At 35.8% G+C, this 16,756-nt stretch overlaps 1 protein-coding gene across 1 annotated transcript in view; it reads left to right on the top strand.

Moving 5' to 3' along the window:
- Window positions 1–16,756, top strand: part of NOL10 (nucleolar protein 10) — a 48,534-nt gene that overhangs the window by 22,642 nt on the left and 9,136 nt on the right. The window contains exons 13-18 of the mRNA XM_005420318.2: window positions 12,077–12,203; window positions 13,176–13,255; window positions 13,430–13,528; window positions 14,124–14,213; window positions 15,910–16,083; window positions 16,470–16,717. Of these exons, the coding sequence (XP_005420375.1) occupies window positions 12,077–12,203; window positions 13,176–13,255; window positions 13,430–13,528; window positions 14,124–14,213; window positions 15,910–16,083; window positions 16,470–16,717 (818 nt within the window). The remainder of the gene's footprint in view (window positions 1–12,076; window positions 12,204–13,175; window positions 13,256–13,429; window positions 13,529–14,123; window positions 14,214–15,909; window positions 16,084–16,469; window positions 16,718–16,756) is intronic.

Below are 16,756 nucleotides of genomic sequence, written 5' to 3' on the forward strand. Positions count from 1 at the left end.
TTATGCAAACATTTGGAACCTGCTTCTTGCCAGCTGGCTTCCTGGTTCATCACTTTGATGTGTGCCTCGAGAAGGTTGAAATGAAAGTTGTGTGTGCCTTGGGATAGTTTTTAGACTACTGACTCAGAAACATAAGTTGATTCAATAGTGCAAGCAGGTCCTGGCCAAAGAAGTGAAGAGAGCAGAAGTTCCATTGACACATGGTGGTCCCCTGACCGGGGGTCTGAGTCAGATTCTCTCTAAGCTTAATTGAGGCTGTCATGTTCCATAACATACAAGGCTCTGTTTGCAGGTTGTACAGAAGGTGCTCTGGGTGGAGAGCAAGGGCCATAGGTTTTACTCTGAGTGTTTACTTCTGGTTACACAATCTTGTCTGATCTTAGCACAGATGTTGCAAATCAGTCCTGTCTCATTTATTGGACTTGAAACTTTGGGCTACATGAACATACTGAAACTGAAACTTGCTCTATTCATTAGGCTGTTAAAAGAAGAGAGCAATTAAGCATGTAATTAATTGAGTGTAATATTCTGTGTTCTGGATTTTTTTTACTTTCCTGCAGTCTTGGCAGAACACTCCCTGTTGAGGCTAGAAGCAATGTACTTTTGGTGTAGTGAAGATATTAAGCTCTTAAAGGAAAAATAAATCCTGGAGCCTCTCTGGCTTCTTTTCAGGTGGTTTTGGAAAATAATTTGATATCCTAGCACTCCCCTAGTTCAGGGCTGTTGGAGTTATAAACTGGAAATGCTTCAAGAGCAAGTATTTCTTGCCTACTCAATGATTCAGTTTCTCCAATAGTATAAGGGTTCTGGTTTCTCATACAATACCTACTTTGGACATATGGCTGTCCCTATTGTTAGAAATATGAATTTCATCGTCTTAAAATCATGTGGCTTTTCAGCTAAACCAGTCATTGCTTGCCTTTCATACATTCTTTAATTTCTTTAATTGATTTTGTTTTCCCTTTTTTTTGGACACTAGTCTAGTTTAATTACTGTTTATTGGCATCTTTTTGTTTTGAATATGCATCAAAAATGCTTATCCTTAAAATTTTTTCTTCTTGGATTTAGAAAAAAAATAGTTTTACAAGACCTGAGAAAAACTAGTTTTTCCTGAGTGGTTAACCCTGAAACAACATAATCACTGATTAAGGCAACAAATCCAATTCGTTTACATGTTTTCATTTAATGCTCTGGTTATTTGGTGAAACAAATCTGTAGAGGGAGCTTGTACTGAAGGAAATACAAGTCAAAGCAGTTTTTTAATACCTTGGTTCATCCTCTTTATTTCTTTCTGGATATTTGTTTGGAATAGTTCTAGAATGTGAATTAGGGATGAACATGCTTTGATCATAGGTGCCCAGATGAGCTGCTTCTAAATGGCTGAATTGGTCAAAGTTGTGTTCAGTTCACTCACAGACAGGAAAAGCATTTATCTGAAATAGGTAGGTATTTTCTGCCAGTCTCTGACAGGGTGCTCTCACTAGTTCTGTACAAGATGTTATGACCATCAGATACCTGTCTTTACAGTCTGTCATTTTTCACTTTAAAAGTGTGGGAGGTTTCCCCTGTGGTATACTCTCCACACTTAGCTCTATGATCACAGACTTTCAGAACAATTTTATTAATCTGAGACTTACATTTTATCCATTTGGGATCTGCTGATTGTCTTTTTTTCTCTTCTGGGTCTTTATATGGTAGGAATACAAACCTACCTGTCCACATCTTATATTTCATACCTTTAGGGCCAGTGTTCTGTATAGTCAGCTGTCATTCAAATAGTTTGTGGATGCTGTTAGAGTGACAGTAAGACCTTCTGTACAGATTTTTGGCTAGTGTGGTAAAAGCTATGAATAAAATGATGCAATTCTTATTATATTTGTGTTTGGCATTTTGACACTAATAGAACATATTTCCAGTAGAGTGCAAGATTTTGATTTCTTTTAGAATGTTTTCATGTCTTCTGATTGGCAGTATTAGGTCATTCTGTATAGGTGCTGCCTCAAGTGTTGTCTTGAAGATCATATGATGAGGCTGTCTTTTCTAGAAGACTAGAAGACAGTTCATCCTGTTCAATACAACCCTTCCCTAACATGTTTTTGGTAAAGTAGAAAGCAACTGTGAAACTGGCTTGTGCTAAGAGATTTTTTCTATCCTGAAACAATAGGTAATGTAGAAAAGCATTTCATAGTCTGGAAAAAAGTATAGTAAAATAAAATGGTAGTCATGACGTAAAATGGAAAATGTTGGTCTTAATCTTAGTCTGTTCATTTTGAAATCTGTGAAATGACTGGAAAGAAGGGTTGTTATGAGGTAGTGTATTAGGTTGAGCTTTAGGGCTGCCAAGTGTCAAAAGAAGATAGTTTCCATTAATGAAAAGATACTTGAGTGCATCTTTGGCCTTTAAACTAATTTTGAGTTTTGATATATCAATCTTGCAAAATTGTGTTTTCCATCCAGAACAGTCTAATCCTTTACACAAAAAAAAAAGTCTGGTGAATGATACATTATCTATCTCACAGTATTTACAAGCATAGGAAAAAAGTTGTTTATCTTCACAAGCAGAAATGTGAGCTTCCTACTTTTAACCTAAACACTTTCAAACGGAAAAATAACACACTGGGCTTATTCCCAGCAAAGGATATCCTCCATTTCCCATGTGCTGGTTGAGAGACACAGTACCACTTATCACATATATATAGAAGGAAAACATCAATGTGTGATGATCAGGAAACAATTTCTGATCTTCCTGTAAGACTTGTTTTAGATGTTTTTGGTGCTGATGATGTACCAGTTAGATTATAAATGTGTATGAACCCTGCTTAGTGCTGTTGTGGCTGTTAGTGTACTAGACAGCACTTCAGTATTTTTTGACCAGACAGCAGCACACTGACTGTAAAGTCATATGTATAGTTTATGTCAAACCCTTCATAGAGCACAGGAGAAAACTCTTAAAAGCAGAAGTTGTATGGAATTATACCAGGTGATTGCTCTTACCACTGAGAAAAGAATCATGTGCTTTTTAGTGTTGTGACTGTTTCTCAAGCAATTCTGTTCTTGAGTTCTTATTTTAAGAAACATGTTTTAAGGGGGGAACGTGCTCCCCTTGTTTTAAACCTTGAGTATCTGAAAGATATTTATTATCTTGCACTTGTTCTTTTCTTTGGACTGTCTATTCTTCACTTGATTTCTGAAAATCCAGAGATGCAGTTGCCTACCTTCAGTCAGTGAAGAGGGAGGCAGTCACAGATTATGAATATGTGTAATTGCTGAATGGAAGTTTTGTACTTGTACATGTCCTACATGTCTATCAGCATGTAATAAGAACTAGAGTGTTTTAGCTTTTGAATCAGAAAAGACAAAGCATGTGAGAATTTTCTCCATGTAATAATTTCAACTCAGTTTCATTACATTTGAAAAGTACAGGGTAACTGTATTGTCATCTTCTGTGTTGCACTCAGAATTGAAATTTCTTGTGAGTTATGACTATTTTATGCAGAAATAGTGAAATTTACAAAGATCTAAGATTTTTGTCAGAGAAGATCTTAGAAGTAAATAAAACTGTCATGTATGTGAAAGCTTTCAAGTATTTATTTGAAAGTTGCTTTCCATTTAAAATTATTTCCTGAATTATGCAAAATTTCTTTAGCATTATGCTCTTCAGTGAAGTTGGTTTATGCTGAACTTATCTTCATTATCTGGAGGAGCTGCATATTCCCAACAGGTAGTTGCTTTTCCTTCCCTTTGTCTTGTCTGGCAGTACTTGCATAAACTCAGAAGTCTTCCTCCCAGTTTTGCAAAAAGTAATTAAGCTGCAATGGTGGGGAGTTATTAGAAACTCACACATTCCTAGATTTTTGGTATTTTGTCAGTCATGTAAGGTAGACAAAGAGCTGGATTTGCCATTCCCTTTTATATCTGTAGCATTCCTCAAATTTCCCTAAAATACAGATGATCCTCCAGTATGTGTTGTTTTAGTGATTGTAAAGATATTTATGCTGTAACATTTCTTGGCATCTGGTGTGTACTGTAAGAACTCTGTTCCCAGCCACTTAAAAGCACAAGAGGCAAGATCCTACACAGTGAGACAGTTGAGGAATTTTCCTGTCCCATCAAGAGAAATTGATAAGGGGACATGTTGGGACTTGACATTTCTATTTTTGGTGGTTCTTACTTGTTAATTTAGATTGCCATCAGGGGCTGTTGCATACTTAGTAAAACCAATGCATGTGTTACTCTCATCTGTGTTAGTAGTGGAAGTTTTGTCTGTTGATGGCCTGTGCCCTTTGTATGGTAAGAAGAATGGCGTATGTGCCATTATGTTTTGAGGAACAGATTTCTGAACATACTAGAACAGTTGGAAGCTGTGTAGAAGTTCTTTCCTTGTTTAAAAGGAAGGCCAAGACATTATGAAGTTTCCCACTTACCATTTCCTTGCCTCTACTGTAGTCCCAATTGTAAAGGCAAGGGAAGAACTTTGCAAGGAATTTATTCTTTTTAATGTGTCATGATGGGATGGAGGTTTTTGTTAGACTGTGTAAACCATGAAGGTGGTATTGTTGTGACGGAGATAATTGACTTCATGAAGGTTCTGATGAGTACCAGAACCTATGCAAAGGAATTGGTAAGAGCACTTAGTGAAATGTGGTAAGGAATGGAAGGTGTGGATGGCCGGAGTAAAACGTGGTTCCTGACTTATTGTCAGCAAGGCTTTAGATCAGCTGATCATACCTCATCTGGACTTTTTTTTTTCATGGATAAAGAAAGACAACCACACATGTCCATAGGTAAATAAAACCAGTGAAGAGAGTCCCAACTGAACTTACTGCACAGTATTAAGGCAATTTTCATAATTGCCTCTCTTTTTCAGCTGATATGCCATAGAACCTGCTGTGTAGAATAAGGACAGACTTTTGGTAACTCTTGAATTATTTCCAACTGGTGTTTTTGGGCAGGTGCTTGAAGCAGGTCATGGTTGTAACAGATGCTTTGAGAAGCCACTCTCCCCATACCTTTTGACCTTCATTTGATTAGTTGACTTTGTGTGAAAGTAGTGTCTTCTTGTGCTTGAAGTTTCAGTGTATCTTTCTGACTTCACATTATCTCAATATTTAAAACCTGTAGGGAGTCTGATAAATAACAGATCTATAGCAATACTGATGAAATGCTTGTTTTATGTATGTCAGAACATGATAGGGACATTGGTGGAGGCATCAGACTCTACTCTTCATGCCATGGCTGGTAAGTCACAGGTGACTTAAGATGTGTCCCTTTTTAGTTCTGTCTTGTGAGGAAAAGAGCTATTCTGGTAACCTTATTTACAGTTTTAAGGAGTAACTTTGTTGCTTGAGGGTGTTTTTTTTCCCAACATTATGAGCAACTGGACCATCGTCTCCTTCAAAAGATAGAAGGAGCATTTGTAGTGAGAGCAGACCTGTGACTGGTTAACTGACTGTAGTACTTATCAGACCAGAGAGTATGAGATTTAAAAAAAAAAAAAACAACTACAAAAAAAAATCCAAACCACCACTATAAAACCAAACTGCTTAGAATTAGAAAAAGAAGTACTTACTATCTGATAACTACCTGGGTGGAAAGATTTAGTATCTCATTCCTAGAAGATGCATGCAAGTTCCTGCAGGAGTTCTTGTTTAACACTGGGAAGGTCTTAAAAGTAATGTTTCCTTTAACGTGCTCTCTAAGGAGTAAAACCTCCAAATAGTTGATTTGGCAGCTTCCATAGCATAGTGAAAGGTATTCAACCTCACTGATTAATGAATGTGCCAAAAATGTCTGGATGTGCTGGAGTTAGGATGAGAGAAAGAGCCAATTCATTGTATAGTTCAGTGAAATTTATGAATGTGTGGGCTTAAAACCAGCTGCAGTGCTGTTGTCAGTAGTATGCCAAAAGGGGAGAGTGTGCTATTTAGTCTCTCTTGGTCTGTACTCCACTGAGCTACTTGATGTCTTTAAAAGCACCAACTTTACACCATATGATGCAGGGTGAAGGAAAACATGAAATTATGAAGAATATATGGGAAATTTGTTTGGAGTTTATTCCCCAAACCAATTTAATTTAGAGAATCAAAGAATTTTCTTCAGTCCATTAAATAGAATTATGAGATTAACAGCGCATAATTGGAGTTGATTGTAGAGCATTCATAGGAAGAATGAAGATTACAAAAGAATGGAGAATTCAAAATTACAAATTGTTTGGAGCACATTGGTTGCTATGGGAATTGCTGTGTATGGAAATGTAGACAGAAACATAACAAGATAATGTGATCCCAATGCTCCTTCCTAGCACGAGCTGGTCTCTTGGGCTGGCTGTGGTTGAAGGCCAAAAGAATAGTAACAAGAACAGAGAGCTGCAGCTTTACTCATCTACAAGCTAGAAAAGATCCATCTGGGTTTTTGAGTTACCAGTTGCAATTGATTTTATGTTAACTGTTAACAAGGTGCAACAAAGTGTTCTTTCTTCTTGTCTTCTCAATGCATCTAGATGGAAACTTTTCAAAGTTACTATATATTGAGATCTTCCTAATTCTTAAAATTAGAGAACAAAACATTAAACACAATATTCTTAAAATGAATAGTAATTAATATTTCATGTAATTGCATTAATTAAACTTGGCTATGCAATTAGGGAGCTAATTATGTTTAAAATGCAATTGCACATTTCTATCACTGCTCACACCCTGGGGATCACAATTTTTTTTTACCTCCTCATTAGACCTTCTCTAATCTTTCTCCTGTTAAATGGTGTGACTGAAACTGAGAATATGCATGCATAGATGTGCATTTGCTTTCTCCAGCAATTATATCCTATTAAAGATTTTAAATGCTTTATATTGTGCCATTTCATTAACAAACAAACAAAATTAAGATTTTATTGTTACTATTTGTTTTCTCCAAAGAATTCTTTTTTGTCCTATAGGTAAATATGTATGTGAAGTCTTTGAGTTGGATCTATAGAATTTATTTAGTTTCAAGAAATGATAGTCTAGAAAATAATCTTTCCTTGTTGAAGTGCTTTAAATTTTATTTTTTGGTTTTGTTTTTAATTGAGAATGGAGGAATGGATGAGCTACCTTGGATTGTGAAGTCCCATCTTATCACAAGCACTCAGATTATATAATGTTTTTCTTGAATATTTCAGACTTCATCTGAAATTTGTTTGTTGTTCCCCATTATTGCCACTTAAAAAGCTGTTAAGAGTCACACTCCTCTGATGCTTAACTCAGCTCTAGCTTATAGTGTCTCTATGATGTATTTATTCTTTTGCAAGCATTACTGTTTCAGAAATACTCCTTGCTGCTTTTCACAGTCCTTGCTCCAGTTTGCATTCACATGTACTGGACTTGTTCAAAATGTCTCCACCAACTCATTAATAATTTTTCACAATACACTGTACCTAGAAATCTGAATTCTAGAAATCACTACCTAGAAATTGAAGACCTTAAATATGTGCTATTTTTGTTGTAATCACCATTATTCAAATAATATGGCAGTGAATTATTTAGTTAGTACATTTTTGCTATTTAGTAATGGTCTTAGTCAAAATGTGTAGAAGGTACCACAACATGTAGATTTTTGATAGAAGGTTTTACTTCTAAAATACAAAAGAACAGTGATAGGATGTGTTTTCATGCTTTTTTGTTACTAGCTCTGTCACTATGGTGTGGCATGATACAGCCTTAGAGAGTTCATTTTTGTGAAACTGAAATTTTTCTGAATCTCATGCAGCCACAGCAAATAATGCCTCTGCTTTCCAAAGCCTCTGGAACTGTGTGGTTAAATGCTGTCCACATACATTAAGTTAGTCTTCTAGAGAAAATTTGGACAGTCTAAACTTTCCAAATTCTACTGAGTAATTTTCAAATCTGATAAATGCTGTCTGTGAGCATTTTGCGTATTTCAGATTGCTAAAATAAACCAGTGAAGATTGGGAGGGTTGAATCTTACTATATTTGACATCTTGTTTATTGCTGAAGAGTTTATCACTGCCTTGTTTGAAATCTTCCAGGAACTTACTGTTTAACATCCAGAAAACCAGATTGGAACCTGTTTTTGCTCCCTGAGAAGAAAAGAGCAACTGTTCAGTCACTCCTGTAGAATTGGTCTCAGAAACCTTCAAACAGATACTTAACAAAACTTGTCTGGATGTGCATTCATAGTAGTTTAATTTAAATCTCTTGATACCTGACTATGGAAGCTTCTACGTATCCTGGACTTCTTTTAAGTAGTTGAACATGTTTAATACTAGTTAGAATTAGGGCAGGTTTTTGTGGCTCTAAGAGCTTTACAGAGCTGGCTGTCAAACTGTTGAGTGGTGTTTAAAAGTGTACAAGTGCTGTCTGGTGTTTCAAATGAAGATAAGGAACATGTGTTGTGGGCTGGGCATAATACCTATGCTGTTCTAGGGTTCATTAAATTTCTGAGAATTACAGACCAATGACAGGATGATATTTCTACAGAAGTGCTCAGGAATTAGGCATGGCCAGAAGAACATTCTGTACCATGTAAGATTTGTGGTGCCACAAGATTATGAAGTCAAACATCTTGTACAATAGAATACAAAGAACTGTGATTTTTGAAGTTTTTTTACAATGTTTAAAGAATATTTTTCTGTGAACATTTTTCTCTTCTAGGACAGTTTGGTCTGCATGCTAGACGACTCCTCATATTTTGTGTTTTCTATGTGTAAAGTAGACAAATATTCTAATGTGTGTAAGAAAAAATTGATATTAGGTGGCACAGTACTAATAATTATTAAGTCCACATTTTTACTTCCTATGGGTTGGAATAAGATGAAAGGCAGTGGTGAGGTGTGTGCATTACCATGGTAGTAGTAAGTTTTGCTATGGGGAGGAGGGCACTGGTGTGACCAGTCTGTCGCTCTGCCTCACAGTGTGGTGGTGGGACGCTGAGGGACAGCTGTGCTTTGGTGACCTCCTGGGTGCTGTTTCCAATGAAGGAGGAAGGTGCTAGGAGGGGAGCAGAGCACAGAGCACCCCCTCACTCGCTGCCAGCTGGGCTCTGCTGGTGGGTGAGGCTCCTCTCTTCATGGGCAAAAACATTTTCAAAGCAATCTTACTGACTTGCAGTAGCAATTGGCAGAAATTGTCTCTAGAAGTGGTTATCCTACAGAAAGCAGAATAATAATGAAAACAGAAAAAAAAATTAATTTGATCACTGTTGGTGGTCACGTCTGGTCTTCCTGTGCTAAAAAGTATTTGGATAAAAGCCAAACATAGATCTGCACTCATTTAATAATGATTTTCCCATTGGCTGAGTGCAACTTTTCTAAAACTTGCAGAGAAACCTATTTGATAAATCATGAATATTGTAAAAATTATATCTGTCACTTAAGTTGCATGCAATTACCTACCTCATAACATTTTCTTATTTGTGCTGTGAATTTCAGTGCATTTTCCTCTGTGAGGTGTGGTAGATTTGTACCTTTTCACTCCAAATTGGCAAGTATATTACTTGACCTACACAAACTCCATAGCTTTGTTTTGTTCTGGTGGCTTTAACAGGAACTGCAGGCCAGGCTGAGGTGGTGCCAGTGCTGGATGACAGCAGCTCCAAGGGGTCCCACTTGTGTTGCAATGTGGCCACTGTATGGAAAGTCATGAACTGGGGAAGACAGACCAGTTTCACTTCTCCCACCTTGTCCCTGGAGGCCCAGTGCAGACCAACCCTGTCAATTGTTGCTTTTGTATCTGGGCACAGGAATGGTGGAGCCCTGTAGCCTGGCATTCTGGAGTGCTTTTAGCATCATCATGGGACAGCTGTTGTTTGACAGTGGACCATTAAATTCTGCAATTAAAAATGCAGTAGCAGTTAAATTATGTGAAGAATTACTATTGCAAAAGAAGGACAAAATTTTCTTATTTATGTTCTTGTCATTGTGGCTGATATTGTTTCCTTTTCTATTTTTGAATTGAAATTTTCTTCCCAAGCTTTAAAAAATGTTTCATTTTAATGCATGAAGGCAGAGCTCCTAAGGTGTCCTAGAATAGGAGGCAAGTGGTTTCAGCAGGGTGGGAGAAGGGGAAATAAGGTAATAAACATACACAGACATCTCTGTAGGGTTTTCCTTTCTGTCAGTTAACATGCGAAATTTTGATAATGGTTGGACTTTTTATTTTTTCCTGGTATTCTGTCACCACTTTTTTCCATTAATTATCTCATTTCCCCCACTTTGTTTTCTATGATCTGATCATCCAATTCACTCCACAGATGATTGTGAATAATCAGGTTTTTTGCTTCATGTGTTGCATGGTACAGATTATGCCCCATGAAAAGTTTTACTCTCAGTATCAGGCTTTGCATATAGGAGAGAATGTTGTCCTTAAATTTTATTACAAGAGAAGTTTTGTTTAGCTAGTAAGCAGCTTGGGAGTTTTTTAGTAAGAAGTACAAACTGCTTCATCTAAAACAAAATTGTAGGTAAACTTAAGGTTCTTCCATACTTGTCATGCTTTGATGGTCTGGTAACGAGGCACAGATAACTGACTTCTTAAGTGGCATGAAGACATTTAATAGATCTAGACTGCTTTCTTTTTAATATAAAAGCTTTTTAATATACAAGCTTAATATAAAAGCTTATTTAAATAAGTGGGTTGGGGGGAAATAAAACAAAAATTAAAATCTGGATGGAGACAAGATGGAGACAAAAGCTTCTGGAATGTTGGCGAGAGGTCAGTCTGAATGTTATATATGTCATTTATTCCTGGAGCAGACATGGGGATTTTGGTTAATTAAGTAGGTAAAATGTTTCTTGTTAGTGACATCTTGGGTATTTCCTTGGAAGTGCTTGGTAATTGGAATGAAATATGCAGCATGGTAAAAAAAGTGCACTTTTCATTTGGCATGTCATGGTTTCAGCTAGGGCTGAGATCTTAGGAAGATAAATCGTATTTAATACAGAGAGACAGTAGTGGGCTAGAATAAAATATTATTTTCTAGAGTGTTACAGGCAAGAATATGCTAGATAAAATGTTATGGTCTAGAGCACAATTTTACAGGGCTTTTTGAGTGTAGTTGTCTTCAAAATAAGACTTTTGAATTAGAAGAAACACACTTTTTAAATGAACAGCATTATCTCATACAGTTAATCAGCAATCAAGTTAAAACAAACTATGTATATGTTAAATAAATAAAATCACTTATAGTTGTTTCCCTAATTGAATAGGATCTTAAAATGCTGTTGTATCACGAGCATTCCTATGGTTGACTGGAGTTTTTAACATGAATTTTTAGGAAACAAATCAGAAGCCTCATTAAAAGTCCCACTATGGGATTTAGCTGGTCACTTAACATTCTAAAATGTCAGCTGATTTACACTAGGGAGAGAAATGCAGTGTTAGATTTTTCCATGCAGCTAACTCACCTACTAAAATAAGACTACTGGAACAGCTGAGTGTGGCTGCATGAGTCAAGATGGAACAGAATCTCAATCAGAACAGCAGGAGGGAAAAGTAAAGGGAGCTGATTTTTAACTCGGGGAATTGGGGGAAACTTATATGGAAAAATACGTTGATAGTGCTACCTAATACTGTGCAAACAAATCTTTTGCCTCATCATGGAAATATGCAAGTATTCTTAATATTTCCTATTATCTGTTCATACAGTCTGGGTTTATCCCTGAATAAAATACATTAAATACATCTGTGGTGTTATAATTAAGATAAACAGGGTAGAGTAGGATTTAACATGATTGCATAGTGAACCTAACAAGTTCAAGATCCAGCACCAATTTACAAATTAGTTGCTATCTAGTGCCATTAGTTTGTAATTTCTTCTATAATGTTTGGCTGTAAGCTTTTAAAAAATTAATCGGAGTGGGACCACTTGAAACAGTTAAACTTGAAACCTCTAGACTGGCTGGTCTCAAATGATTTAAATTACACTTAGCTAATCTATAGTACTCTTTGTTGGTAATGCAAGCAGTAGGTTTGTGTTCTCTAAGTGCTGTGGGATTAATTTGTTTGTAGCATAGTAGCCAAGAACCTAACTGTAGGCTTTCTGTAAGAAAATGCAATGTTCTAACTTTCCATAATATCCACAGGTTTTAGGACCTGCCCCAAAATGGTGTTCCTTCTTGGACAACTTGACTGAAGAACTGGAAGAGAATCCAGAAAGCACTGTTTATGATGATTACAAATTTGTTACCAGAAAAGACCTTGAAAATTTAGGTAAAACAGTTGTATACACTCTTTGGCTGACTTTGTTCAGTTTTTGAACATTTACACATCTGATTTTTGTAATTTCAGTGTGATGTATGAGGGCTACTAGAAATTCACTGACAGAAGTTTTCTCTTGTTTTCTTGGTTATTAATATTCCAGACTGATGGCTCTAAGTTCTTTGATTCCCAACCAGTATAACACAAGACACTTGTGTTTCTCAGATTTTTATCTCAAGAAGGTGATTGATATTTGCTGGTATAATACATCTGGGAATCTGTTGTGCTTTCATATGCCACATGGAAGGCATAGGAAGAAAAGTTGGTTTAGTTGTCAAAATATTTTTGAGGTGCTGAAATAGAATTTGGAACTTGCAGCCAAAGGCTACCCTATTTGACTGTAGTAATTTTCAGAAAATGCAAATCATTCTAGGGCTAATAGTTTCAAGAAACTGAAATACTGAAAATTATATAGCAGAGAAGGTAAGCAACCTTGTCCTGAGGCAGTTAGTCCTTTTTCTGTCCATTACATGGTTTGATTGCAATGTTTTGCTCCAGTTTACTTAATTTACCTCTGACTGTGAGTGTTGGGTTTGACACAGGGCAAAACTCTTTAATTGAAAAATCTATCACACTAAAAAGGGGATTATCAAACACCTATGGACTTCCCAAAAATCATCCTCTGGAATTCTTTGTGAAGTTCTGTAGAGCATAGTGCATGTGGGAATTTTTAAAAAGTGCTCAGTAACATGTATTATGACAAGAAAAGTGGATCTGATTGCTCCGAAGAAGCTTGAATTTTTTGCTGGCCAAAACAATTCTTATTCCCACTTTTGCTTAGTCTTGATGTCATGATCGTGACTGTTAGATTGATATTTTGCATTGGCAGTGTTTGTTTGTCTTAAGGAAGTGAAGTGGCTGTTTTGGAATAGAAGTTCTTTATATGTGAAAGTTCTTTGAAATTCTCTGGAACTTTTTTCCTAGGCCTTGCTCATCTCATTGGATCATCATTGCTCAGAGCATATATGCATGGCTTCTTCATGGACATAAGACTTTATCATAAGGTAACTACGGCTGAATCTTGTAAATTTTTATTCTTAACAATAAAACATATGTGCTGTGGGTTTTCTTCATCTTTTTGTGGTTTTTTGTTTTGGCTGGAGTTTTTTTCCATCCAGATAATGACTGTGTCCTGTATTAATGGTACTTTCTTTTTACTTCCTCCTGTTTGTTCAAAGGCAAAAATGATGGCCAACCCCTTTGCCTATGAAGAATATAGAAGAGAGAAAATAAGGCAGAAGATAGAAGAAACTCGTGCACAGAGAGTTCAATTGAAGGTAAATCCTAGAAATAAATGGTATACTTTGGGGAAAGCTATTCATAAAGACTAATATATTCCTAAGTGTATCTTAGAGATGTAGTGACTTAGGAGTTGAATCTGTTTATTATTGCACACACAAAGTGATTTATAGAACTTCTTGAATGGAAACATAAAATTCCCATGTGTGGGATTTTGAAAGGCTGATACCAAACTAAAAGAGCAGGTCTCATCTCATTTGCCACTTGAGCAAATAATCCACTGGTAAAACTTTGCATTTTCTACTTCTGTCATTAAATTAATTAAGCCATTGAAACATGATACTCTGGAAAGAGATACATGAAAATTGTATTGTTTTTATAACTAGTAACTTTCTAGATTGGATCTGTTCAACATAAAAGGAGAAAGAGTTGCTTTTAAAGTTCTAAAGCTGATGCATTAGAAGTTAAAAATAATATACAAGTTCTTAAATCTTCTCTAAGGGCAGTTGCTTTACTAGTACCTAGAGATATTTGGAACCAGTCAAGGAGCTTTTCTGCAACAGTTGTAAGAAAGTAAAGCATGTAGGTTGCATGTGTAAAAGGCTAATTTATTAATTGCTTTCCTCTTTTTAGAAACTCCCAAAAGTTAATAAAGAACTTGCACTCAAACTGATTGAAGAAGAAGGAGAAGAGCAACGGTTTAGTAAAAAAAGAAAACAAAAGGTGAGCTCTTGTTTTGGTGAATTCTCTAGCTGGGAGCACAGAACTAGCAATGCTTACAGGATTAATTTTTTTTGTTGTTGCTGTTTGGCCAAAGAGATTCAAAATACCATTTGTTCTGTTTCTTATAAATAACTTATTCTGGTAGGTGGCTTTAAGATGTATTTGACTGTAGCTGCAGCCCAAAAAAAATATATATATAGTAACTTGATGCTAAAAATTATTAAATACTCACTGTGAAGGTAATATGGGGTTCACAGAACTCCAAAAGCTGGTTAATGCAGCCTCAATACCACAGCTGTTCAAACAAGACCTGCTGTTGCATATGTTTCTGGTATTTTGGTGGTGACCATGACAGGATAGATGTTATCTATAAAATTTAAGATACAGTTGCCTTTTTTGTGTATACAGTTAAATATATTTTATAGAATAGCCAAAATGGTTTACTTTTATGCAACATGAGTTCTTCTGGATGTTAAAAGTAATCCATTACTCTGCTATGAGAAGTTTTTAATCGAAGAAATGGGTAAATGTTTAGTATCTAGTGGGAGGGGAGGCTTTTTATAGGTAGCACTTCATAGGTCCTCATTCTTACAGGAATATAGCATTCATGATAGGCAGACACTAGCCTGCATGTGATAAATAATGAAATCTTATGTGTTGAGGTTAGAGGAAGGATGAACTACTAAAAAGATAGGTGGTGGTGAAACTTAAATGAGAGTTCAGTAGATGGGGACTGATTTGTCTTGAAGTACCTAGAGATTGCGTTATTAAGTAGACTAAATAGAGTGTATATAAAAATGTACATAGAGATTATTTTTCTGAAACAGTATTAGAGTCCTATGACAAGCAATTGATTTCAGGCTTTGGGATTTAATTTTTTGTTGTGGTTGAAAGTTACACATTTGCACTGATTTTGTGTTTCAAATTTATTCTCGTTTTCTGTATCTTTAGTTCCACCCTCCTTTTCTTCAACAACAATGAAAACCTAGTGCAGTGGTGGGATTAATATGCTGGTATAAGTTGAGCAATGTTAAAAAATTAACATTTTCTATTAAAAAGCTATGTATGAAATGATTTTAAAATGACAGTAACTGGTCTTCTCCTAAGATGAATTAGTAGCTTTAACTCTTCTGAATTCACCAGCAGCATAATTTACACTGAGTTCATTTTACTTTGACGTGATTTAAACTGCCTTTTACATTCTGTGTGTGAAAGTAGTGAAGAAAAAGTGTTATAATATGTATAACAACATTTCTTCTTAATTATTTACAGTAAAATAATAGCAGCATTACATAAAGATACGTACCCTTATAATTTGTTTTACTTGTTGTAGACTCATCCCCATCAGGCAGTATATTAGCCTTGCAGGTACTGCTGATTAGTCAGTAGATATCAACATGTCTCCAGACTAGCTGGCTGAATGTATGAGAAACATTTATCTGAAAATATTAGTAATTGTGTATTTAAAGTGTCTGTACTGTGTATTAAAAAAACTCTTGCTTACAGGTAGCTTAAAACAATCTTTGTTAAAGTACAATAAGCATAAATCTTGATTTTTATTTGACCTGGAAGGATAAAGCAACTGGCATTTCATATGCTGGTTATTAATTTTGTTTAATTAAGAAAAAGTGTTACGTATTTTGTTAATGTCTGTTTCAGAATTGTCTAACTTGCTCATGCTTTGCTTCTGTTCCAGAATCTGCCCAGCCTTCTCAAAGATGATCGTTTTAAGGTCATGTTTGAGAATCCAGATTTCCAGGTGGATGAGCAGAGTGAAGAATTTAGGCTACTTAACCCACTTGTTTCTAAAATAAGTGAGAAAAGAAAGAGGAAGCTAAAGATCTTAGAAGAACTGGAAGCACAAGGACAGGTAAAATATTTTCCATTTAGATTAAGAAAGCCTATGGAGTTTTCTTTTCCTCCATTTCAGGCTTTCAGACTTTTCACCCCAGAAAGATGGAGGCAATGCAAGAATGTCTTATCAGCTACAATAATTAAGTGTAATTTATAATTTTAATCTAGTTTTTAGATGTAATATTGTTTTTGCACAAATACAGGTTTGAAAAATATAAAATATGTAGATGGTAACAACTTCGTAATATATTTTCAGCTTATTTGCTGTTACTGCTTTTGTTCAAAAGTTGTAGTTCTCTTCAGCTGTATCTGTGTAAAAGCTGTCACGTACTCTAATTGCAGGAATGATTTGGAAAGAAAATTAGTTGATGATTTCTTATTTTATACTATTTTTGTCTGCAGGAAGAGGAGGAAGAACCAGAAGGAAAAGCAAGTGATGCAGAAAGTTCTGAGAGTTCAGATGATGAAAAAGGCTGGGTTGAAGAGGTCAGGAAACAGCGCAAGCTTTTACGCCAAGAGGAAAAACTAAAGCGGCAGGAAAGGCTCAAGGAGGATCAGCAAACATTACTAAAACCTCAGTTTTTTGAGATTAAAGAAGGAGAGGAATTCAGAAGCTTCAAAGACTCTGCCAAAAAACAAAAATTAATGAAGTAAGACTAATGTTCCTATTTTAATAGGTGGGGGTGGAT

This window comes from Geospiza fortis, unplaced genomic scaffold, assembly GCF_000277835.1.
Source record: "Geospiza fortis unplaced genomic scaffold, GeoFor_1.0 scaffold81, whole genome shotgun sequence".
NCBI classification, from domain to species: Eukaryota; Metazoa; Chordata; class Aves; order Passeriformes; family Thraupidae; genus Geospiza; species Geospiza fortis.